Raw genomic sequence first — 25,381 nt, 5'->3', positions numbered from 1 at the left:
TCTTATGCAGGGATGCACACATAAACACATGTGCGTGTACCCACACACACACACACACGCACATGCGTTTGCGCACAAACACACCTGAAGAATCCTGCTGGGGGGAAGTGGAAGAAAATGGGTCTTCATCCTCAGGCTCAGACAACATTTGTGGAGACGCCTGTGTGGCTGAGGACGTAGATGGCTCCTCATCCTGGCCAGTGCCAGAGGGTGCTCCAAAATATTTCAGAAGTGCCCCTGAATTTGCATTGAAAAACATTACATGAGTCTGACACTCAAAATGTGTTTGTTGCGCAATTAAATATGCATGTCATTATGCACAATTTATCAAACTTTCAGAAAAGGAACCAAATAAACCATACAACCTCCTTGGCTAATTCTAGGCATAAGACACCCCAAAAGACTCAATATATCACAAAAGCTATGTGTGTGAAACTATATATTCACAGTATTATGAAGGAATTGTGGTTTATTTGGTAGCATTTGATAGTGTGACTGATTTGACTAATTGCATCAGTACTGTACAAAGTTAGAGGTGCGTTATATTTGATAGATTTCACCGCTCCCCCTACCTCAGGCTTCCAGTGGGGAGACCTGAGGTCTACCTCCCCCCGCCCCCTCCCCATCTCGTACTTCTGAGTGTGAGACCTTCCCAGGCAGTAGCCTGCCTAGCTCACAACCTAGAATCAGGGTGCCCACTCCGACAAGGTTAATTGACCCACAGTCTCACACGGTGACATGATATTATTGATGTGACGTGCAAATGAGCGATCGCACAAATGTCACCGTTCCAATTTTTTTTGTGCGGGTGCCTCGTGCCGCCTCCGGCAAGATGCCGCCCATACCTAAATCCGCCACTGCTGGTTAGTGATTACTGTGATTACATTGATTACATTGATTACAGTGATTACATTGATTACATTGATTACATTGATTACAGTGATTACATTGATTACAGTGATTACATTGATTACAGTGATTACATTGATTACAGTGATTACAGTGATTACATTGATTACAGTGATTACAGTGATTACATTGCCCAAAAAGTTATTTTTATTTTACCTTTATTTAACTAGGCAAGTCAGTTGAGTACAAATTCTTATTTTCAATGACGTCCTACCGGGGAACAGTGGGTTAACTGTCTTGTTCAATAACTGTTACAATAACCTGACTGTTATACAATATACTGTACATTCATTCCAATGCCTACTATACTAGTTATAGTGGGTGTGAGTGTGTGCATGAGTGTCTGTATGTGTGCATGTGTTTGTGCATACGTGTGAGTGAATGTATGGGCGAGTGCATGTGTACTAAGGTGCGAAGAGTCAGTACAAGGAGACTGTTGATGTACAGGTGGTCGTCTCAGCTCAGGTGTTCAGCAGTCTGATGGCTTGTAGGTAAAAGCTGTCTGTGACCCGATGCTCCGATACCATCTGCAAAGACAGGTTTAGCCAGCCCAGTTAAGGAAGTCAGCAGCCATAGAGCACTTGGGTTAGTCAACATGGATGTTAAAATCTTCCAGAATTACAATGTTGGAGAGGGTGGGGCATACAGAGATTATTAGTTCAGAAAAATCTGAGATAAAAGAGGTGCTTGTCTATTTGAGGAATTCTACTATTCTCTTTGGTACTCTCTCTCTCATGATCCTCCAGATTTCTTCCCCTCTCTTCCTCTCTCTTCCTCTCTTCCTCTCTCTTCCTCTCTATCTTTATCTTCCTCTCTCTTCCTCTCTTCCTCTCTCTTCCTCTACCTCTCTCTTCCTCTACCTCTCTCTTCCTCTCTATCTTTCTCTTCCTCTCTCTTCCTCTCTCTTCCTCTACCTCTCTCTTCCTCTCTCTTCCTCTACCTCTCTCTTCCTCTCTCTTCCTCTCTTCCTCTCTCTTCCTCTCTATCTCTCTTTTCCTCTCTCTTCCTCTACCCCTCTCTTCCTCTACCTCTCTCTCTTCCTCTCTTCCTCGCTCGTCCTCTCTTCCTCTCTACCTCTCTCTTCCTCTCTCTTCCTCTCTACCTCTCTCTTCCTCTCTCTTCCTCTACCTCTCCCTTCCTACCTCTATCTTTGTCTCTCTTCCTCTCTTCCTCTCTCTTCTTATCTTCCTCTCTACCTCTCTCTTCCTCTCTCTTCCTCTCTACCTCTCTCTTCCTCTCTATTCCTCTCTACCTCACTCTTCCTCTCTACCTCTCTCTTCCTCTCTTCCCCTCTACCTCTCTCTTCCTCTCTATTCCTCTCTACCTCGTTCTTCCTCTCTACCTCTCTCTTCCTCTCTCTTCCTCTCTACCTCTCTCTTCCTCTCTACCTCTCTCTTCCTCTCTCTTCCTCTCTACCTCGCTCTTCCTCTCTACCTCTCTCTTCCTCTCTCTTCCTCTCTACCTCTCTCTTCCTCTCTACCTCGCTCTTCCTCTCTCTTCCCCTCTACCTCTCCCTTCCTACCTCTATCTTTGTCTCTCTTCCTCTCTCTTCTTATCTTCCTCTCTACCTCTCTCTTCTTCACTTCCTCTCTCTTCCTCTCTTCCTCTCTCTTCTTATCTTCCTCTCTACCTCTCTCTTCCTCTCTACCTCTCTCTTCCTCTCGTCCTCTCTCTTCTTATCTTCCTCTCTACCTCTCTCTTCCTCTCTCTTCCTCTCTCTTCTTCACTTCCTCTCTCTTCCTCTCTCTTCCTCTTTCTTCCTCTCTACCTATCGCTTCCTCTCCTCTTCCTCTCTCTTCCTCTTGTCCTCACTCTTCCTCTCTCTTCCTCTCTACCTCTCTCATCCTCTCTCCTTCTCTACCTCTCTACCTCTCTCTTCCTCTCTCTTCCTCTACCTCTCCCTTCCTACCTCTATCTTTGTCTCTCTTCCTCTCTTCCTCTCTCTTCTTATCTTCCTCTCTACCTCTCTCTTCCTCTCTCTTCCTCTCTACCTCTCTCTTCCTCTCTATTCCTCTCTACCTCTCTCTTCCTCTCTCTTCCTCTCTACCTCTCTCTTCCTCTCTACCTCTCTCTTCCTCTATTCCTCTCTACCTCGCTCTTCCTCTCTACCTCTCTCTTCCTCTCTCTTCCCCTCTACCTCTCTCTTCCTCTCTATTCCTCTCTACCTCGCTCTTCCTCTCTACCTCTCTCTTCCTCTCTCTTCCTCTCTACCTCTCTCTTCCTCTCTTCCACTCTCGTCCTCTCTTCCTCTCTCTTCCCCTCTACCTCTCCCTTCCTACCTCTATCTTTGTCTCTCTTCCTCTCTCTTCTTATCTTCCTCTCTACCTCTCTCTTCTTCACTTCCTCTCTCTTCCTCTCTTCCTCTCTCTTCTTATCTTCCTCTCTACCTCTCTCTTCCTCTCTACCTCTCTCTTCCTCTCGTCCTCTCTCTTCTTATCTTCCTCTCTACCTCTCTCTTCCTCTCTCTTCCTCTCTCTTCTTCACTTCCTCTCTCTTCCTCTCTCTTCCTCTTTCTTCCTCTCTACCTATCGCTTCATCTCCTCTTCCTCTCTCTTCCTCTTGTCCTCACTCTTCCTCTCTCTTCCTCTCTACCTCTCTCATCCTCTCTCCTTCTCTACCTCTCTACCTCTCTCTTCCTCTCTCTTCCTCTACCTCTCCCTTCCTACCTCTATCTTTGTCTCTCTTCCTCTCTTCCTCTCTCTTCTTATCTTCCTCTCTACCTCTCTCTTCCTCTCTCTTCCTCTCTACCTCTCTCTTCCTCTCTATTCCTCTCTACCTCACTCTTCCTCTCTACCTCTCTCTTCCTCTCTTCCCCTCTACCTCTCTCTTCCTCTCTATTCCTCTCTACCTTGTTCTTCCTCTCTACCTCTCTCTTCCTCTCTCTTCCTCTCTACCTCTCTCTTCCTCTCTACCTCTCTCTTCCTCTCTATTCCTCTCTACCTCGCTCTTCCTCTCTACCTCTCTCTTCCTCTCTCTTCCCCTCTACCTCTCTCTTCCTCTCTATTCCTCTCTACCTCGCTCTTCCTCTCTACCTCTCTCTTCCTCTCTCTTCCTCTCTACCTGTCTCTTCCTCTCTTCCACTCTCGTCCTCTCTTCCTCTCTCTTCCCCTCTACCTCTCCCTTCCTACCTCTATCTTTGTCTCTCTTCCTCTCTCTTCTTATCTTCCTCTCTACCTCTCTCTTCTTCACTTCCTCTCTCTTCCTCTCTTCCTCTCTCTTCTTATCTTCCTCTCTACCTCTCTCTTCCTCTCTACCTCTCTCTTCCTCTCGTCCTCTCTCTTCTTATCTTCCTCTCTACCTCTCTCTTCCTCTCTCTTCCTCTCTCTTCTTCACTTCCTCTCTCTTCCTCTCTCTTCCTCTTTCTTCCTCTCTACCTATCGCTTCCTCTCCTCTTCCTCTCTCTTCCTCTTGTCCTCACTCTTCCTCTCTCTTCCTCTCTACCTCTCTCATCCTCTCTCCTTCTCTACCTCTCTACCTCTCTCTTCCTCTCTACCTCTCTCATCCTCTCTTCCTCTCTCTTCTCTGAAAATTATGTCATGGCTTTAGAAGCTTCTGATAGGCTAATTGACATCATTTGAGTCAATTGGAGGTGTACCTGTGGATGAATTTCAAGGCCTACCTACAAACTCAATGCCTCTTTGCTTGATATCATGGGAAAATCAAAGGAAATCAGCCAAAACCTCAGAAAAAAAATGTGTAGACCTCCACAAGACTGGTTCATCCTTGGGAGCAATTTCCAAACACCTCAAGGTACCACGTTCATCTGTACAAACAATAGTACGTAAGTATAAACCCCATGGGACCATACCGTTCAGGAAGGAGACGCGTTCTGTCTCCTAGAGATTAACATATTTTGGTGCGAAAATTGCAAATCAATCCCAGAACAACAGCAAAGGACCTTGTGAAGATGATGGAGGAAACGGGTACAAACGTATCTATATCCACAGTAAAATGAGTCCTATATCGACATAACCTGAAAGGCCACTCAGCAAGGAAGAAGCCACTGCTCCAAAACCTCCATGAAAAGCCAGACTACGGTTTGCAACTGCACTTGGGGACAAAGATCATACTTTTTGGAGAAATGTTCTCCGGTCTGATGAAACAAAAATAGACCTGTTTGATCGTAATGACCATCGTTATGTTTGGAGGAAAAAGGGGGAGGCTTGCAAGCCAAAGAACACCATGCCAACCGTGAAGCACGGGGGTGGCAGCATCATGTTGTGGGGGGTACTTTGCTGCAGCGGGGGTAGGAAAATTATGTGAAAATTATGTGGATATATTGACGCAATATCTCAAGACATCAGTTAGGAAGTTAAAGCTTGGTTGCAAATGGTTCTTCCAAATGGACAATGACCCCAAGCATACTTCCAAAGTTGTGGCAAAATGGCTTATGGACAGTCAAGTCAAGGTATTGGAGTGGCCATCACAAAGCCCTGACCTCAATCCTATAGAAAATGTGTGGGCAGAACTGAAAAGTGTGTGTGAGCATGGAGGCCTACAAACCTGACTACGTTAAACCGGCTTTGTCAGGAGGAATGGGCCAAAATTCACCCAACTTATTGTGGGAAGCTTGGGGTAGGCTACCCGAAACGTTTGACCCAAGTTAAACAATTTAAAGGCAATGCTACCAAATACTAATTGAGTGTATGTAAACTTCTGACCCACTGGGAATGTGATGAAAGAAATAAAAGCTGAAATAAATCATTCTCTCTCCTATTATTCTGACATTTCACATTCTTAAAATAAAGTGGTGATCCTAACTGACCTAAGACAGGGAATTTTTATGAGGATTAAATGTTAGGAATTGTGAAAAACTGAGTTTAAATGTATTTGGCTAAGGTGTATGTAAACTTCCGACTTCAACTGTATGCTGCAAGTTATAGGACAAAAACGTTGTTTGTACATTTCAGCACTGTGGAGAGGACTGAAAATGACGCCCTCTGTAGTCTTCTGCTGTCTTCTGTTTGAACCTGATAGTCACAATGATTCAACAACTATGACTCATAGACCATGAAACAGGATGACTCACATACAGGTGGCTTTATCTCATCTATAGTATTCATAGGCAAATGTGTCTCCCAGCCACTGGATTTACTGCACTAAAGCAAGGTAAGCTCATACATGTTCAGCAGACATGGGTCAAATGCATGTCATGTGTACTTAGTGTTTGAGGTGTGCTTCATTTGTCTCACTCCTTCAATTAGACTACTCCATTGGTTCCATTGTACAGGGCAAACTAAAACAACAACTCAAGTACAGTTGATATACTGATTGATATACTGATTGATGAGTGACTATTTTGTCACACCCTGATTTGTTTCACCTGTCTTTGTGCTTGTCTCCACCCCCTCCAGGTGTTGCACATCTTCCCCGTGATCCCCAGTGTGTTCTCTGTTTGTCTGTTGCCGGTTTGTTTTGTTCGTCAAGCCTACCAGCGGTTTTCCCCTTGCTCTTCTCTTTTCTATTGTCTGTTTTTCCGCTTTTAACAATTCTGCCTGCCCTGACCCTGAGCCTGCCTGCCGTTCTGTACCTTATGGACTCTGATCTGGTTTACTGACCTCTGCCTGCCCCTGACCTGTCGTTTTGCCCTCTGCTCTAGTAATTAACCTTTGGCAGGAAAACGTGATAGTTTTCTAGCCAAAATCGTAAAGCAAAATGCTTCTGTGGCCTCGTAAAAATATGAGAACTTATGCCAAAGATAAAGTGAAAAAGTGTTTGCATATATGATTGTAAAATATAGCTTTGCATAAATGACAGGAAAAGACAAGTTCAGACTATGTAGGATTTTTTATATACTGGTGTATTGCCTTAAATGGTATGTGTGAGACTAATCAATCCAGCTTCACCTACAAGTGAAAATTAGAACCATCCACCTCTTAAAGAATTTCAGTTATATGTCAAACACAACTTTTTCAAATGTTTAATATAAGAACAAAATAAATCATGAGCTGTCAGGGAAATTAGGAGGCACTGTTGCAGAGTGTCCAAACCCTTAACAGCTCAGGCTAATAGCTGTATTTTCCAGTATTCACTCTTTTTACAAAACAAATATTACCAATGTCATCATAACAACATTTTCCCAACAGCTTCTTCTGAGTCAGGACAGTACATACAATTCACATGACTGTAGTGTATAGTGTGTTGAAGAAAACAAACAAACAAGAAACCAGCAGCGTCTACTCCTTGAAGCTACAATATCATATTTCAGCAACAAAGAATGCTTAGTAATTCGTTTATCTTCTGCATTGACATCTGAAGATTTCAAAGGAAAATGTATGATCTCTAGCAGCACCACAACATCAACATACTGGATGCAAACCGATGATGTCTGTGGAAACACTCGCCTTTCTCCATCTACATAGAAACACGCCCTCATTTACATATGTTGTATGTTGGGGTGGTGCTGGAGATGATGAATATGAGTTTAATTTTTTTTTAAATGTCCCTGTAAATGTTAATCACAGTTGTATACCTGTATATCACAGGAGGTTGGTGGCACCTGAATTGTGGAAAACGGGCTCGTGGTTTACCATGTGTTTGATGCCATTCCATGGATTCCAGCCATTTTTATGAGCTGTCCTCTCCTCAGCAGCCTCCACTGCTGTATATGAGGATTTAAGTCAATGGTCTTCCATCATCATCATATGTCCAGTCGTTGATTATACTATATACAGTGTATTTAGCACTGGAAAGTAATGATAGTGACATAACAAGGGTTCACCATATAGGCATGTTTATGTGTATTGTACAAATAATGCAGTTACTATTAGCACAACACCAAATAAGTTTAATATTGGGAATAAAATCTGTGGTCTAGGGAGAGTAGGGCTGATTCAACTATTACAGCTGAATTGGCCCCAAAAGGAAAGAAATGTTTCCCTTGATAATAAAATATTTAAATTAGTCTCACAACACAAAACAACTTCCTGAATTCATGTCGCACATAACAATTTTATGATTTGCCTTAATTTGGAAGAAATTCCATCCTTCATAAAACGTATAAAAAACTATTTGAATATATCTGATTCAATACCAAATTAGATGTGTGTGTGACATTTGTAGGTTATCAGTTTTTGTTTTTTTACTCAAAGAGGGATGATCACTTTCTGCATAAAGGATTTTCTGAATTGGAGTGGCTCGAGGATTTTTGGTCCTCTGGCAGACTACATCAAACAACCTGCCAGACTCTATATGCTGACTGGTGCAGATGAAACAGAGCTGGCCCTGGACTCTCGTGTTTTGCGTGTGGGTATGGTAACGACACAGCATGAGATTCCAACTGTAGCCTCTGGCAACTCATCATCCTCAGTCCATACATTGAGGTCAGGGTTATACACCTGGATGCATTTCTTGTACCTCTTCTCAATCTCGTTCCAGCCTCCAAGGAGATAGATCTTATTATTCATGCTGACTATACCAGCAGTGCTCACTCCTGTGTTTAGCGGGGCAGAGTAGCTCCACTGTCCATTGTGAGGGTTGAAACACTCAACAGCCAAGACATCCACCCTCTCTCCACGACCACCCAGCTGGCTACCACCAATCACATAAGCCCGGTCTCCGACTGTAGCAGTGGAATGCCAGCCTCTAGGGGAGCTCAAACTGTTCTTATCCTGCCACATATCAGTGGAAGGGTTATAGCTGCACACAGCCCTGGAGTACGCATTGTTGATGTAACCACCACTAACAAGGATCTTGCCATCAATGACAGAGCTGGCGTGGCAGCACCGGGGGATCTCCATGGGGGTTTTCATCTGCCATTGGTTGGAGGAAGGCACGTAGCACTCCATTGAAGCTTGGCATCCATCAGAGTTACGACCTCCAATAGCGAACAAGAGACCATTGAAGGTGTTGAGACTGAAATGGGTGCGCTTCTGGATCATGTTGGTCAAATGAATCCAGGTGTTGAATCGAGGATCATACCTAATGGACAAAGACATGTTATTAGATACAAATTATTATTTGAATGTACAGTACAATATCTTGTCATGGTCTGTGTAATATCAGCCATACTATAAGAGCAGAAAGGATACATTTACAATAGAATAAGCTCATACAGAATCAAATGTTCACCTGCAGAAGTTGCTGACAGCATGTTTCGCCTGGTTCCTGGCATCATTCTGGTCTTCACCACCAGCAACATAAAGGAAGCCATCCAGGACTGCCACACACTGATTGAAGCTCTTGGCTGGCATCTCTGTCAGCCTATTCCATACGTCATCCTCATCCCTGTAGAGAACCTCTTTGCTGAGAGATTTTTCTGCCAAAGCCGGTCGTCCACCCACTGTCAGCATGACACGGAGGCCACCACGTACCTTTGTTCTGCGGGACTGCAAAATGTTCTGCTGGTAAGGCAACAGGTGGTAATTCATGGCGTCCACCAGGAGACGATGGCACTCGGGGTCCTGCATCATTCTGGGCACATTCTGGACATGATTGACCAGGTCCATAGCTGAGATGGTGCCAAAGCGAATGTTGGTCAGAAGATCTGGGGCGTATTTCAGTCTCTTCTCATCGAAGTCCAACCACTTCATGGCTATCTGGAAGGCTGTAATCTCAGAGGGCAATTGCAGGGAGTCATCACTGAGGAAGTCATTGATCTGCTCGTAGGTGAGCTTCCGGAACTGTTCCATCTCAGAGAACTCGATAAAGTTCCCCCTCATGAACTTCTGGGCGGCTTCTTTGGTTTCTTTGAGGCCGTAGGTGTCGGCAATGTTGGCCACGTACATGCAGTTCTCCACGCTGAGCTCCTGCATGAGGAAGTCGCTGCACATCTTCACCAGGGTGTTGATCTTCAACAACATGGCTGCTGCAATGGTGCTGCCAATGCTGTACAACGACAGGGTTAGTTTACCTGAGTAGGCGTATGTGATGGCAGTGGCCAGACCTGTGGGTGAAAGGTCATTCAAGTCGATCTTCGTGAGGGCGGAATCCTTCTTCAGGATATTCTGAATGTACTCACTGCAGGAGGCCATGACAACTTTATGGACATCAAAGGACTTTGACTTGGTGGAGACGGTCAGGTCGCAGAGGAAACTGTCCTGCCTCATGGTACAAAGACCTTCCAGGAGGTTAGGAGCATAGACAGGGTCAGTGACTTCACTTGAGATGCAGGTGAAGCTGTTTCCTCCCTCCAACAAGGTGTTCAGCCCGTTAATGTTTTTGATCGGGCTATCCTCGACCATTATAGTAATTTCATTGTTATCCCCTTTGTTCTTTTTGGCAGTCTTGTTTTTTTTGGGTGCCATGGCTGCAACAGATGGACACAGCCCAGACCTACTTGAAGGAAAATAAGAATATGTCAGAGCAAGAGCAACCTGTTGAAATGAAAAAACAATCACAACACCATATGGCAACTAATACATTTATGACAAATCTGACAGATGTACAGTTGAGTGAAATAATTGTCACACAAAATATTGTCAAATTCAAATGTGTAATATCATAATCATTACAGCTTTACTTGTATTTGTGGTTATAAGTAGGCCTTCTTTTCGAAAAGTCAGTCCTGCATCTAGGCAAGTTATATACGTTGCTGCGGCCATTTGGCAATGTATGTTGTGGAATAATTGACAAAGTGGCTGAATACAGTGTGAACAAGTGAGGCTGTCTGAAGAAAACACAATCATTTCTTTGCATTTATACTGTTATTTTGATATTTGAAAGTTGCAACCAAAGTTCAACACCTTAATGAAAATATAAACCGTTGTATTTTTTACATTTATTTTAATATACATTTGGAGACGATTGTCACAAGGGTATTACATTCTCTAACAGTATGAAGGCCCATTCTATCCTACTTGCATTTTTTTACATTAAAATTTGATAACAATTCAAAGCAATGTTGTTAGACATAATCAACGTAAACATCATTACAATAGACTACCATTTTTTTCTCCATCAAATAAGATAAAATGACATATAGTTGGCCTATTCCAGAATAATGCTGTAGCGCAAGTCAGCGAATCAACATTCCGCTATCTGCATCTGTCGCGATGTATCAGTTCTGTGACCAGGAATAGCAACGCTGGATAGCTCACCCATGACGTTCCTTTTATAGACTTGTGTCAGGAGGACCTAGCCAAATGTCCTTCTAAAAAGTTCAGTTAATTCTGAAGATTTAAAAAAAGAAGGCCCAATGATCAACTAATCAATTAAATAATTCACCTTTGTAGAAATTATAAATGTAAAGAAACTGAAAGTTGAAAAGAAAAATCCAAAACATTATCCAGAAAGTCAACAGATCTATAATTATAGCCTGAAAAATAATCAGCCTTTTGTAAAAACTTTGCTAGTTAATTTGAAATCTGATGGAAATAAACTGACAATAAAACTATGGTGTCAAATCTACACATTAGGTTACTGTATTGTGTCACTGTGCCAAAATCAAACCAAACATGTTAACAAACATTTAGGCAACTTTTGTAATTGACAGACAGACACAAAGACATTACAATCATAGGAATAATATGGCCTAAACGTGGCTTACTTACCAAAGAGATGAGAAGCAGGTGAAAAAAGACTTGCACCTTCAGATAGTGGGCAAAAGAGACTGGTTATACTCAACAGTGCCAGAAAAGTGGAGTAAACTCCTCCTCTGAGCATGCGAATGGAAGTATTGCCCAATACGTGTGAGGGGGACACAATACTAGTCTACTGACTTGTAATATGGTAGCTGGGATCACCCTGAATAACTTCAATCAAATTAAATTAAATGTATTTATAAAGCCCTTCTTACATCAGCTGATGTCACAAAGTGCTGTACAGAAACCCAGCCTAAAACCCCAAACAGCAAGCAATGCAGGTGTAGAAGCACGGTGGCTAGGAAAAACTACCTAGAAAGGCCAGAACCTAGGAAGAAACCTTAGAGAGGAACCAGGCTCTGAGGGGTGGCCAGTCCTCTTCTGGATGTGCCAGGTGGAAATTATAACAGAACATGGCCAAGATGTTCAAATGTTCATAGATGACCAGCAGGGTCAAATAATAAGTTGTTGTCGAGGGTGCAACAGGTCAACACCTCAGGAGTAAATGTCAGTTGGCTTTTCATAGCCGATCATTGAGAGGATCTCTACCTCTCCTGCTGTCTATAGAGAGTTGAAAACAGCAGGTCTGGGACAGATAGCACGTCCGGTGAACAGGTCAGGGTTTTAACTTGTCATATAGCATAGGCCACATTCAAATCCATCTCTCTGGCTTGATTATTATGGGTAGGGCCTAATTGTCAACCCAATGTAATAACTCAAATAGACGTCATGGTTATCTGGTGATTCATTCGACTAGTGATAAGGTTCCGATTGCAAATGGAGAAAAAATATTATCATGAGAATGAAGATTCTCAGACAACCGTGATGTCTAATGTGTCTTATGGATGTGTCATTTGTGACTTTAGGACCATATCATTTCATCGGCTCATTTGTATACTAAAGGCTTTTTGGGATGCTCTGATGTAGAGGGGTCTTTTACAGTGACACTGACATCTGCTCACGTTCACTAATTGATATTTGTATAATTGGACATACCTCTTTAATAAAAAACACTTTGACACCGCCCCTTATATAACGTGACTGTGGTGCAGTAGCGCTTTCGGGTCAATGAATGCACGTGAGCCAACGTGATGGACGCACTTGACGTGTCGAAGAAAGTGCTGCAGTTAAAACTTCAGCTCAAAGAAACGACAGAATCAAAGAAGGTATTTTAGACGCACTGGTGTAATTGCTTGTAGTTTTACGCCGGTTATTTATTGTACAATTACTCTACCTGGACAGTAATAAATAGATTAACACCAATGGTTCAAATTTGATAGCCTTCTCGACTGAATCACAATTATTGCACGGTAGGCTAGTGATGGAAGCACTGAGGTTTACAAAATAAGTCACGTGGTCTATTTAAACATATTCAATGTCAGCAGGGCTGCTCCCCCAAATCAATTCATTAAGTGCGTGTTTTGTTTGACACGTGTATGTTTGGAAGAGTTTATGAACAACTTTAACAACATGGGACTCTTGTGACTAAGTATATGCTGCTGGTGATGCGTTGTCTGTGCATGTGTGCAACAACTTCATATTGGGGTAGGCGTGAGGAGGGTTATGGCAGGAAGTGCTGCAGCTAATGTCAAAGTGACGTCAAATTGCCTGTTCGAGTCGCGTTGATTTTTTTGTGGGGGGGGGGGGGGGTCGTTGACCCATTTCCTTACCTTAACACAATTCACATAACCTTCTACGAAAAGTCACATTTGACATAAAATGCTTTCCGTCTAGTCAACCAGTGTGGAGTGGGGAAGATTGTTGGGGGGAATGAGAAGTTCTCAGGCGCTATAATTAACAACCCAGCCAGTTGTCCAACTTGTGGCTGCTGTCTGTCAACTCGGCGCTGAGTTGCGGAAACACTTACTGGAATAGTTTATGTTTGAGAGAATTATGAATACAGATGAAACGTTTGCCACCTGTCACGTGAATACCTTGTTTCTGGGTTGGATGTGAGGCCTCTGCTGCACACATGCAGTAGGCTACATACTGTAGGCAGCCACATTTTTACAACTGATGTGGATGCTGGGAGGGGATTGTCCCATACTACTTCAGCAATTTTGACTTTCTAGGAGTACTTGACTCAAACTGAAATAGGATCTGGTATTCACTTTGGGTGCTGTTACTGTTTCTATGTAGGTGCAGGAGCACCACAATAATTAAGAGGAACAGGACCTCAAGCAGTAGAACATTTTAGGTGCCGGTACTCTACTCTGGTGCACTCATGTCCAAATCAAGCACTGCTTTTTAGTGAACTGAAACGAGGATTACCATATTGTGCATGTCTGTCCATTAGTTCCCGTTGCCGTTTCAGCTTTCGTTAACATTTTTTTTCATACAAACTCTGCATGATCCCAGTGGTAGTTGTTCATGATAAACATGATCCCCCCAGTGGTAGTTGTTCATGATAAACATGATCCCCCCAGTGGTAGTTGTTCATGATAAACATGATCCCCCCTGTGGTAGTTGTTCATGATAAACATGATCCCCCCTGTGGTAGTTGTTCATGATAAACATGATCCCCCCCTGTGGTAGTTGTTCATGATAAACATGATCCCCCCTGTGGTAGTTGTTAATGATAAACATGATCCCCCCTGTGGTAGTTGTTCATGATAAACATGATCCCCCCTGTGGTAGTTGTTCATGATAAACATGATCCCCCCCTGTGGTAGTTGTTCATGATAAACATGATCCCCCCCCTGTGGTAGTTGTTCATGATAAACATGATCCCCCCTGTGGTAGTTGTTCATGATAAACATGATCCCCCCCTGTGGTAGTTGTTCATGATAAACATGATCCCCCCTGTGGTAGTTGTTCATGATAAACATGATCCCCCCTGTGGTAGTTGTTCATGATAAACATGATCCCCCTGTGGTAGTTGTTCATGATAAACATGATCCCCCTGTGGTAGTTGTTCATGATAAACATGATCCCCCTGTGGTAGTTGATAAACATGATCCCCCCTGTGGTAGTTGATAAACATGATCCCCCCTGTGGTAGTTGATAAACATGATCCCCCCTGTGGTAGTTGATAAACATGATCCCCCCTGTGGTAGTTGATAAACATGATCCCCCCTGTGGTAGTTGATAAACATGATCCCCCCTGTGGTAGTTGATAAACATGATCCCCCCTGTGGTAGTTGATAAACATGATCCCCCCTGTGGTAGTTGATAAACATGATCCCCCCCTGTGGTAGTTGATAAACATGATCCCCCCTGTGGTAGTTGATAAACATGATCCCCCTGTGGTAGTTGATAAACATGATCCCCCTGTGGTAGTTGATAAACATGATCCCCCTGTGGTAGTTGTTCATGATAAACATGATCCCCCCCTGTGGTAGTTGTTCATGATAAACATGTTAGGCGTTCTAATCGTACAAGGACAGTTTTGTACAAATGTTTGGAAATGGACACTATGTTTGCATCCTAATGTAAACTGAAAATGTATACCATATACAGTCTTTGGTTTATGCATAGCCATCTGTTTATCTTACAGGTCCTGAAAATCTTAAAGAAACTAAGGGAGTTGGATATAACCCTAGACATTCTTGCAGTAAGACACTCCTATACTTAAAATTGTGTGTGTTGCATGAAGAGTTGTGGTTTGCATGTGCCCATTTGTACTCAATTTCATGTATTTTTGTCTTGATTATGATTAGGAGACTGGAATCGGCAAAGCTGTAAACTCTTTGCGCAAGCATGGGGATGCAGGAGAAGCTGTTAGGCTATTGGTCAGTCACTGGAAGAAATTGGTTCCTAAAGAAACCTTGAGGTATTGTACTTAGCACACTTGCTTTGGAATAATTTGAATGATTGTCCAGTGTTCATTACTAGAGTGTTTGAATTTGTCCCTCATACAGCCATACAGAGAAGGAGGACGCGTCGCAGAGCAAGCTTTTGGTAACCGATGCAGAGATTCAAAACCGTTCAAAAGAGGCGTGCTCAAAAATAGAGGACCGAAGTCAAAATACTTCAGAAGATGAGCGTTTAAAAACCGATGAGGACAACCAAGATGGTCCTACTTCAAGAGGGGTGCATTTGAAAACTGATGAGAAAAACAAAGGCACTTCAGAAAAAGAGCATTTGAAAACTGACAGAAATGAAGAAAGTTTGGAAACTGAATACAAAAACCAAGGTACTTCCAAAGATGAGCATTTGAAAACTGAAGACAAAAACCAAGGTACTGCAGAGATGTCTCATTTACAGGAAGTGGATGAAGACTCAAGTGAATTGAAAAATGATCATTTTAAAAGTGAGAAGGAAAACAAGCGTACTTGGAAGAAGGACAAGGATGAGGGGAAAAAACAGAAGGGGACACGAGAGTGTTTAATGGTTACTGGGAAAAAAAGTAATTTGAGTAGAAATTCTGAAGATGAAAATGTTGTGCTGCCAAACACAACATTTTCATCTAAGAGCAGCCACAAGAAAGCCAAGTCGATTTCCAGGGAAGAATCTAACAACAATTCAGATAACGGAGGGAAATGTGGGATAAGGAGAGACTCCAATAGAAAAACACTGCCGTGTCCTAAACCATCCAGCGACGAGTCATCAAAATCTAAACCTGATAGAAAATGGACAGTTATTGACAAATCCAATGACCAAGACAACAAAAAAGTGAGTGACTCCCTAGGTTGTAATGGAGAGAGGCGGAAACCAAGTGAAAGAAATCAAGTCTGCCATGAAGACAAAAAGACTAAACAAGAGGGAAAATCAAAGACCAAAGAGAAAATGGCGATTGAGGACAAGCCGAATGGCGACGACGTCGAGGTGCCCTCCATGTCTTTTGAGTCTTTCTTGAGCTATGACATCAACACGCCTAAGAGGAAGAAAAAATCTGACAGTAAAAAAACACCTAAGAAACTTAAGACTGTTGAAAAAGAAGTAAAGGTTGTGAAGACACCCAGCACGAAAACCAATAAGCAGTTACCTGCGGCGACTGCAGATTTTTCACTGCCTAAAAAGGTACATTTGGCATGGAGTTGTAATGCATTGTAAATATTTTCATAAATGTTTTGAGGTGACATTCTGATTCAACAATGTCGCATTGATCAAAGACATCCTTTTTAAGGCTATGAAGGGGTCTGTGATGGACTTGCTTAATATTCCATTGCCAACATTTCTACCCGAATATGACGAGCTCTCCAACTTCAACTACTACGACAGGAAAAGTGAGTGTAAACTGTGGTATTTTTTCCCCAAGGGTTTGTGATTGAGCAAGCTTTACAAACTTAATCTAACTCCACTGAACATGTAGTTGCATGTCATGACTTGAATCCTATTTAATCTTGCTATGTAAAATGCTGGGCTCCCTTGTTAGACCTTGGTCTCAATGGGACTCCCTGTTGAATTAATGATCAAATAAAGTATTTTTGGGGTGTTATGTGTAATTTGTTTCAGTGGAAGAGAAATCTAAAGTCTTGGTCTCTGAGGGCCCGGTCTTCACTGGTCAAAGACTCAACCGGAAGATGCAGGTCTATTCTGGTGCAAAGTCCGCCTTTCTCCCAACCATGATGTCCTTGTACCAGCAATGTATCCGGGCACTGCAGAACAACATTGACTGTGAGTATGGCCCAGGCAGGGAACCTCCACACTCTTACGCAGGCTGTCCTTTGGATGGAGAGAATGTTAACGCTCTGATCTTTTCTTAGTGCTCTATGAGATCGGAGGGGTCCCATTTGAAATCCTTGAGCCAGTACTAGAGCGCTGTACACCTGATCAGCTGTTTCGTATTGAAGAGTGCAACCCGGTAAGAATCCCATTCTTAAGTTGATTTTGAGGAGGCCTGATTTAAGTGTTGTGCCTGCAAGGGTTAATGCTGGACAGGCCTCCCATCACTTTACCCCTGAGTGCCAACCTGCAAGTACTTCCTGTATGTCTGATAGTGCTGCATAGGTAATATGGCTTCACCATGGCAACTTGGTATAAAACTAATATTCTTACACCAATTTGACACTTCATAGCTGTGAATACTGATGGCTTAGATTTGTAAGGTTTGGTAAGAAATATGGGTACTGTGAGCAGATTTGCCATTTCACTGATCAACCAATAGACGGGTTGGTTGTTTAGCAAAAATCTGACGCGCACGCAACTATGGGACAAAACAGACTTGGTTGGCTTAGATTATTTACAACATGTAAACTATATTTCAATGTTTAAATACATTTGCACAATGAGTGCTTGTCTCAAATACATTTATTGTTGTTGGTTGGCTAGCTAGCAATTTGTTTTGCCAAATTAGCATAGACATGACATTAGTCAACACCTCAACAAGACATGGTATCAAGAACAAGCTGACTCGAGCCACCTACGATTCACCACATGGCAGCTTCTCATTGTTGCTAGCTATCTGGCCATCCAGAATCACAGGACTTCTGCCCCATTGAATCGTGCACATCGTTTTTGTGAAGTTGTCAGCTAAACCATCTATGCTCTCTGACAGATGTATGTTGGATTGACTGATCACTTATGGGAGAAGCACTGTCAGCGGGACTTCAGGAATGCCCATCTAGAGGAGTACGAGTCCTGGAGAGAGATGCATATGAGGCTATCTGAGGAAAGGGAGAGGAAGCTCCAAAGACTGACTAAAACCATAGTCTCTGCCCATTCAGGAAAACCCAAAGGTTTGCTATTTCATCATGTTTTTGTATTGCTTCACATCATTCACAGGAAATCCTTGACATTCAAGTTCTTGGACAGGTCAAAAAGTAACCCTAGATGTCTTACCATTCAGCCTTTGGACAGTGCTCATGCTCTGATGTCAAGTTATGCTACCTTTTAAACTGAGATCCTCCACTTTACAAACTCTGGTCTTGGGTTGAAAGGGACTGAGCAACAGTTGGCCCAGTTGTTTTGAAATGATCTGAGCAAGACTACCCCTTAATGCTGACCAGGCACTGGGTTAATGTCGACCTGGCCATCTGTCCCCCGACCAACAGAGGCTATGAATAGATCTAAAGGGCGACTGGCTACGGGGTTAAATCTAAACCTTGTCAATCTGTCATGGCCTCTGCTGGCCTTGTAGGGCTGGAGATTATGTAGAATAAAGCCTTTCCCATCACTGACTGGGGTTCTGTAAAATCCATATCTCCCCATTTCTAACAGAAAACTAAATGCTATAGTGCAATTATTCCTTAATGTGTAAGTGGTAGTATTTTTATTATTGGGTCAAACATCTTTGATTTGTCTGTCCAATCATATCTTAGACTCCACACAGTTGGCATATTTACTTACTGTAGGTCTTTTCACTAATACTAGTTGTGGAATAAGAATTTGTCTTCTAAAATGTAATTTCTTCCTTCTTTCTCCCACTCCCAGGCCGGCAGGTGAAAATGGCGTTTATTAACTCTGTTGCCAAGCCGCCTAGAAATGTGAGAATTCAGCAAGAGATCCATGGAACTGCAAGACATCCACGAATCCAGCAGGAGAACAATGGACCTACTGGTGTCGTACTGCCGCCTCACCCACTGGACAGGCCCAGGTTTGTCCCCACCTTCCTGTCATTCTCATATTGACCATGGTGACAAAGATGCCTACTTACAAATGTATATGTATATCCAAGTATGACAATCATACATCTTATGGAGTTGCTATCCTTTGAATAATTTATCATTTTAACAAAAAAAATTTTTTGTCTATCTTGATGAACTGTAATTTTTTCCTAATATAATTTCATAAGATGGGTAACAACTCAATACTGAGCCTAATGTATGCACTAGTGGATCATAACACATGGTTGGCTCATGTCATTGTACTTTCATTGGTAGCTCAATCACCTGACCACGGACAGTGTTTATTTGTTCCCATGGTCTACGCTCTACTCCCCGAAATGAAAATAACCAGCAACGGTTGCTAAACAGAGCCATAACCTGGCTGTTAAGATCGTGGTAGTGCTAGATTAAATAACTGGTTTCATTCTGGTTAGTCATTCATTCTGCTTGTCCTCAGTTTTCCACTGCAACAAATCATTGTAATAGACATTGTTCACTAGACTTGACACAATAAATTTGGCAGTATCAATACAACAAATGGTTTTACACATTTCTGGTGGCGCTTTTAAAAAACGGATTTGTTCAAACTCCAACATATTTGTTAATCCTTTTCTGTCGGAGTATGTTTTACAGTTTCTCTAACAGTGTTATTAAATAATTTTTGAGTGTGTATGCAATTGGGATGTAACCGTAATGTAGATGCCATGATCTTAACACTGTGCACTGCCCCTCTCCTTCTCAGTGTCAAGGCCCAGGAAAACAGAGCCAGACCCTGCTATGTTGAACCTCCTAGGCCAAGCACCACTGTCTCTGGGACAAGCCAAGGACAAGATTCCCGCAAAAAAACACGTAAGTAGAATCACTTGGCACCTAATGGGTTAACAATACTTCACTACTGATTCATGAACAGTGTAATTGTATTGACATTATTTCTAACTTTTTACTCCAGGGACTGATTCCTTTTGTGAGGCTAATGGTAATATACGTGGATCAAATTGTACTTCTCCCATTTTGTGCCGTAGGCCAGCAACTTCTAGTAGAAGTCAATGCTTGTGCCTTAATGCAGGATTACATTTTAACCAGCAGGTGATAAAGGTCTGCATTCCCACAAAGTGGGGGATTTGTGAGAAGTGAGTTTGACTGTTGGATTACATCAGTACTCTGCTGAATTACTTTGTAGGAGTAGAAATGGCCTGTTCACAATGGCTACATAACATTTATTTGTTTTCCTTGATATATACCAGCATCTTTCATTCAATTCAGAAATGCGTTTTGTCCTACAAAGACTTGGTGTATTCATTACGGAAACTGTTAACTCTTTATGAACCAAACGGAAGCAAACAGAGCAAAACAAGAGTTTCTGCAGGACAAATTCAGATAGGTTCTGTTTGCTTCAGTTTACGCTGATTCTGTTAACATTTCTTAATGAATACACCCCATGCCAATGGTATACAGAAGGTGTACTTGTGAAGATCAAATATAGAAATCAACATCAGTCTGGCCGTTCATAATCCTAGACCGGTCAAATTAGCCTGTGGAACCAGCTTGATCAGTGTTAACCATTGTTTTTACTGTGAAATGCACAGATGAGGCTTGTTAGACCAGGCTATGGCCAAGTTGCGAACGTTCTACTTCTTCTTTCTCTTGAGGGGTGGCACCTATGATGGCAAAGTCTCTGAAGGCCTTTAAAACGATGGGGCGTAGATGAAGGCCCTAAGAGGATGGATGGACTGCTGGAAACTTGTGGATACAGGTGCATTGATTCCACTTCATGCCTTTTCACTATTCATTCCAGGCCAAATGTCTCTTTCTTGGCCTACTTTACTTTTCGAGACCAAATTGGAGCTGTAACTATACACTGAGTATACAAAACATTAAGGACACCTGCTGTTTCCAGGAGACTGACCAGTTGAATCCAAGTGAAAGCTATGATCCCTTATTGATGTCACTTATTAAATTCACTTCAATCAGTGTAGATGAGGGGGAGGAGATTTTTAAGCCTTGAGACATGGCTTGTGTATGTGTGGCATTCAGAGGGAGAATTGGCAAGAACGGTACGACATCCAGCCAACTTGACAACTGTGGAATGCTTTCGACACTTTGTAGAGTCCATTCCTGATGAATTAAGGCTGTTCTGAGGGGTGGGGGGGGGGGTGTGCCACTCAATATTAGGAAGGTGTGTTCTTAATGTTTTGTATACTCAGTGTAGCTATTGGGCCGGGCCGTCTTTGTATGAAGTTTTTTGCCCATGCTGCATGTAAAATAATTGCTGCATTTGAATGATGGGTATGTTTCAATGTTATTTGTTTGTTCATATTGTCAAACACTGAATTGCACTATTAAATATGATGAAAACCATGCATTGTTTTTGGCCTTTCATCTATTTGTGGACATGGCGCTAACTGCCAAAATAAAGGAAACCCCAACTGTGTCTTAATAGAGCGTTGGGCTACAACGAGCCAGATTCTGGGACTCTACTGGAAGGATCCCACACCATTCTGCTGTGAGAAATTCCATTGGGTGTTCTGTTGCTGGTGGGAAACGCTGTCTCAGGCCCAGCTCCAGATTCTCCCATAAGTGTTCAATTGGGTTGATCTGGTGACCCAGACGACAATGGCATATGGTTTACATGCTCATCAAACCATTCTGTGACCATTTGTTCCCTGTGGAGGGGGGCAGAGTCTTCTGATGGTGGCATAGCCATGGTAGCAAAAATACTTGAATTGCCTGCCCAGCTATTTTAAACATGACCCTAAGCATGGTAATTGCTTAATTCAGGAACCACACCCTTGTGGAACTGCCTGCGTTCAATATACATTGTATCCCTCATTTACGCAAGTGTTAACATGATTTTGGCAGATACCTGTATGCCTGTTATTTTCAGGGGGCTACTGTTGTCATTTAGTATGTTCTAGTGCCTCTTAGTGGATAAGAGAAGAAAATGCAAGTGTTATGCCCATATTATCAACAAAAAAAAGAAATCACCATTGAGCAGTGGTTCTCAACATTTTTGGTTACTGGACACAGGTGTCAAACTCATTCCATGAAGGCCTTGTATCTGCTGGCTTTTGGTTTTTCCTTTAAATGAATACCTGGAAATTAAGAGCGGAGTTCCTTGCTAATTAGTGACCTTTTATTCATCAAGTACAAGGGAAGAATGTACCTGCAGACAATCGGCCCTCTGTGGAATGCGTTTGACGTGCTGTACACTCAACACATTTGGCTCTACCCAAAATATCCCATCAACTGATCCCAATGCCCATGTTCTTATGAGTCTTCCCAAGTACCATCTGTGGGTATGCCAGGTACTAGTAGAGTTACCCCAGGGTTGAGACCCGCTGACCTAGATGTTCATCAAGTGAAGACTGATTAATCCTGAAAGGCAATCGATGACGAGTTCAGACGGTACGCCCTCACTATTTAGAAAATGGGTTATATATTAGTATTCATTGCTTTTTGGTGGATGGACCTACATCAATGGTGCATTCAGTATGACAACTGTGTTCAACGGTTTAATTCAACGGCACCGGTACTGTACTGATCTTTACTGGTCATAAAGAACTGTGGTTATGGTGGACCAGAGGGCGATTGTGTATGAGTTTTACGATATCTAATGGTCACACCCATATTGATATAGCCAAACGGGAGAAAACAGGCCTACCTCAAAGGCTGTTGAACTGTGTGCACTGTTCTTGGAAAGTGTTCAGTAGGCTACAAACTAATGCAACGTAGAAAATGTTGAACCAAACTGAACGCACCCCAGGTTTACATGTACATTTCTGACAGTTGCCCCATAAAGACAGATTCATATTTGACTTACAAAAAAAACTAAGCCGGGTGTCAATCTTGTTTGTATGTTACCTACTCAAGTGTGTGTGTATATGTTTTTAAATTGAACCAACAACTAGGCAAGTCAGTTAAGAACAAATTCTTATTTACAATGACTACCAAACCCGGACGATGCTGGGCCAATTGTGCGCTGCCCTATGGGACTCCCAAAAACAGCCTGGATTCAAACCAGGGACTGTAGTGACGCCTCTTGCACTGAGATCCAGTGCCTTTGACCACTACACCACTCGGGAGCATAACTCCCAGAATAAACTGTATTAAGAACAGAGTACTAAAGACAAAACGAGGATATTTCAGGCTAAAATAACACTGAGCTGAGGTACAGTAGGCCAACTGAAGAAAGGCTACTGATTCAATCGCGATCCTCTCTCTTGCTTCTACTTTTCCAGAGGGTGTGAGTGAAATACAAAGGGAGGAGCAGTTAGGAATGGTGACGTCAGATTGAAACGAGGGAGTGAATGTTCCGGGTCAGAAACAGGGGTGTAATCATTAGTCCAAACAGTTGTAGAAACGTTTTGCAACTAAAACAAGAGTTTCTATTGGACTAATTCAGGTAAGTCCCGCCCATGTCGTTTCGTTTGCTTCCGTTTAAGAAACATTTGGCAACAGAATCTGCCGAATGAGTACACCACTGGTCTGAGGGGAAAAGAACTCTGGGACAACGAAATCAGTAGGCTACACGAAATAAGACTTAAACAGAGATGTGTTCGTTTTCGGGAGCCAATTAGAAAAACTAACATTCCAGAGGCGACGTGAGTAAAGAATAAAAAAAAACAAGCCTACAAAAGTATTGAATGTGAGAGCGCTAGACACCGTTTTTATTCCATGGTGCCCATTGGTATTTATTTACGCCTGGGGGAGGTGGTTAAGATGTTTGCTTTGGAAATTCGTTCGACCAACTGCAAGAAAGTGTTTGGCAAGCAATCTAGTAGCTAGGTGGCTGTATTCAGTTGCGCCTTCCGTTTCTTTAATTGGACGTCTATTCGGGATATTTGTTAAGGACGGATTTTGCCATCACCCGGTGATGTTTCACTGTATACCTCTGTGGCGGTGCAACCGTCATGTTGAAGTGATCGATAAGCGGCACTGCTCTCTGTTGTACGTCCCGGATGAGATCTACCGCTACAGTAGGAGTTTGGAGGAACTTTTGCTGGACGCTAACCAACTCCGCGACCTGCCCAAGGTAAGCAGAATGTGTTTGCTAGCTGGCTTAACTAAAACTGTATTATGCATAGTTCACTGATGAGATGTAATGTTACGTGGGGTCATGTCAGGGAAAAAATTGTTGTACATTAAATGTAATCAATGACGAGTTGTTTAAGCCATGGAAAATAACAACCTACAGTTTGAACAGGTGACGTGTGTACATGATTTCATTTCACGGGGACATAATCATTATACAATATTGCTATTCGTCTGGACCAGGCAGAGATCATTACATTAAAAAAAAAAATAATTGAACCTTTATTTAATTCGGCAAGTCAGTTAAGAACAAATTCTTATTTACAATTACGGCCAAACCCGGACGACTCTGCGACGCCCCATGGGACTCTATCACGGCAGGTTGTGATACAGCCTGGAATCGAACCCGGGTCTGTAATGACGCCTCTGAGATGCAGTACCTTATTCCGCTGCGCCGTTCGGGATCCCTGAGCGGCAAGAAGGGATGATTTTTTTCAAATGAACATCAGAAGTATATATTTTTTGGGTTACGGTTGAGCTAACCATAACCTAATTATTCTAACCTACTGGGTGACATCCCAACCTGCTACGAAAAGTCAAATCTGACGTTAAAATGGCAAGCTGGATCCCTTCTCGGATCCCAAGACCCTGGACAGAGGACACCCGCATGTCGTATTAATTTCCCATGTTTGGGACTGTTTTGAAATGATGCGCTCCCTATTATTTGGCAAACTGCAACACTTCTGCTGCTCCAACAAGTTACAATTTCTACTGCCAATTTAATCTTTATTGTGGGGAAGACTAGTTGGCTACGAACGTCTTTATTGAATAGCCTAGCTACATAACAAACAAAAAAAATCGATCAGCATGATTCACACTTGTCTGGCTGTGTAGAGACGATGGTACTGGTATTTGAAAGATAAAGGGCTCGTTCCATTTAAAAAAAATCCAAACCTTTTTGGCCGCACCCCTTTTGATTTGATCGAAACCTCCCATAACATATTTGCCCATCGTAAAAGTGGTCAGACAGTGACTTTGGACCTGAAATTCAGGTCACAGTGCCAGAACATTCAGGAAATAGAGGTGCTCAAAGTTGACCCATTTTAGCAGACAAACAGGATTGTCAAACTTTAATAGTTTCTTGAAAGCAATGTATTCAGCAAACATGCATTTTCATCCCAGTCATCATTCTCTAAGTTTGCATGTCATTTCTTTGTGCGAGTGTTGGTGGGGAAGAGGGTTACGCCCTTACATTGCATTCCATGCAGTAAGATGGACCACAACCATTGTTGGTGTTCCTTCACATGCAACTAATACCATCTAGGCTAGCTAAATGAACTCAAGATGAGTCCAACAGAATAGATTATCCAGGTAACTGTTGTACTGTGTGTATTGTGTGGTCTCATCAGATTTGCTACCAAGGTAATGTAACAC

The 25,381-nt window shown here is 42.5% G+C and overlaps 3 protein-coding genes across 4 annotated transcripts in view; 2 read left to right on the top strand and 1 right to left on the bottom strand.

Moving 5' to 3' along the window:
- Positions 1-6,813: 6,813 nt before the first annotated feature.
- klhl31 (kelch-like family member 31) lies at positions 6,814-11,534 on the bottom strand. Of its 2 annotated transcripts, none has more exons than XM_020460774.2 (3): positions 11,400-11,534; positions 8,980-10,182; positions 6,814-8,829 (listed from the first exon to the last, which is right to left on the bottom strand). In XM_020460774.2, the coding sequence occupies exons 2-3, from the start codon at positions 10,152-10,154 to the stop codon at positions 8,097-8,099; spliced, it is 1,908 nt and encodes a 635-aa protein (XP_020316363.1). In that variant the 5' UTR covers positions 10,155-10,182; positions 11,400-11,534; the 3' UTR covers positions 6,814-8,096. The 2 variants fall into 2 exon arrangements, with proteins under 2 accessions (XP_020316363.1, XP_020316364.1); XM_020460775.2 differs by having other exon boundaries at positions 8,980-10,185; positions 11,400-11,485.
- Positions 11,535-12,483: 949 nt separating this feature from the next.
- On the top strand, positions 12,484-21,276 carry eloal (elongin A, like). Its single transcript, XM_020460167.2, has 11 exons — positions 12,484-12,595; positions 14,926-14,982; positions 15,089-15,201; positions 15,290-16,391; positions 16,498-16,597; positions 16,827-16,988; positions 17,078-17,175; positions 17,869-18,049; positions 18,744-18,906; positions 19,659-19,765; positions 20,566-21,276. The coding sequence occupies exons 1-11, from the start codon at positions 12,521-12,523 to the stop codon at positions 20,622-20,624; spliced, it is 2,217 nt and encodes a 738-aa protein (XP_020315756.1). The 5' UTR covers positions 12,484-12,520; the 3' UTR covers positions 20,625-21,276.
- Positions 21,277-23,367: 2,091 nt separating this feature from the next.
- Positions 23,368-25,381, top strand: part of lrrc1 (leucine rich repeat containing 1) — a 43,112-nt gene continuing 41,098 nt past the window's right edge. Inside the window, exon 1 of the mRNA XM_020460766.2 lies at positions 23,368-23,948. Coding sequence (XP_020316355.1) covers positions 23,790-23,948 — 159 coding nt within the window. The 5' untranslated portion in view covers positions 23,368-23,789. The remainder of the gene's footprint in view (positions 23,949-25,381) is intronic.

Source organism: Oncorhynchus kisutch, linkage group LG25, assembly GCF_002021735.2.
Source record: "Oncorhynchus kisutch isolate 150728-3 linkage group LG25, Okis_V2, whole genome shotgun sequence".
NCBI lineage: Eukaryota > Metazoa > Chordata > Actinopteri > Salmoniformes > Salmonidae > Oncorhynchus > Oncorhynchus kisutch.
Note: the sequence above shows the minus strand (reverse complement) of the source record. Positions and strands in the feature narration are given on the sequence as shown.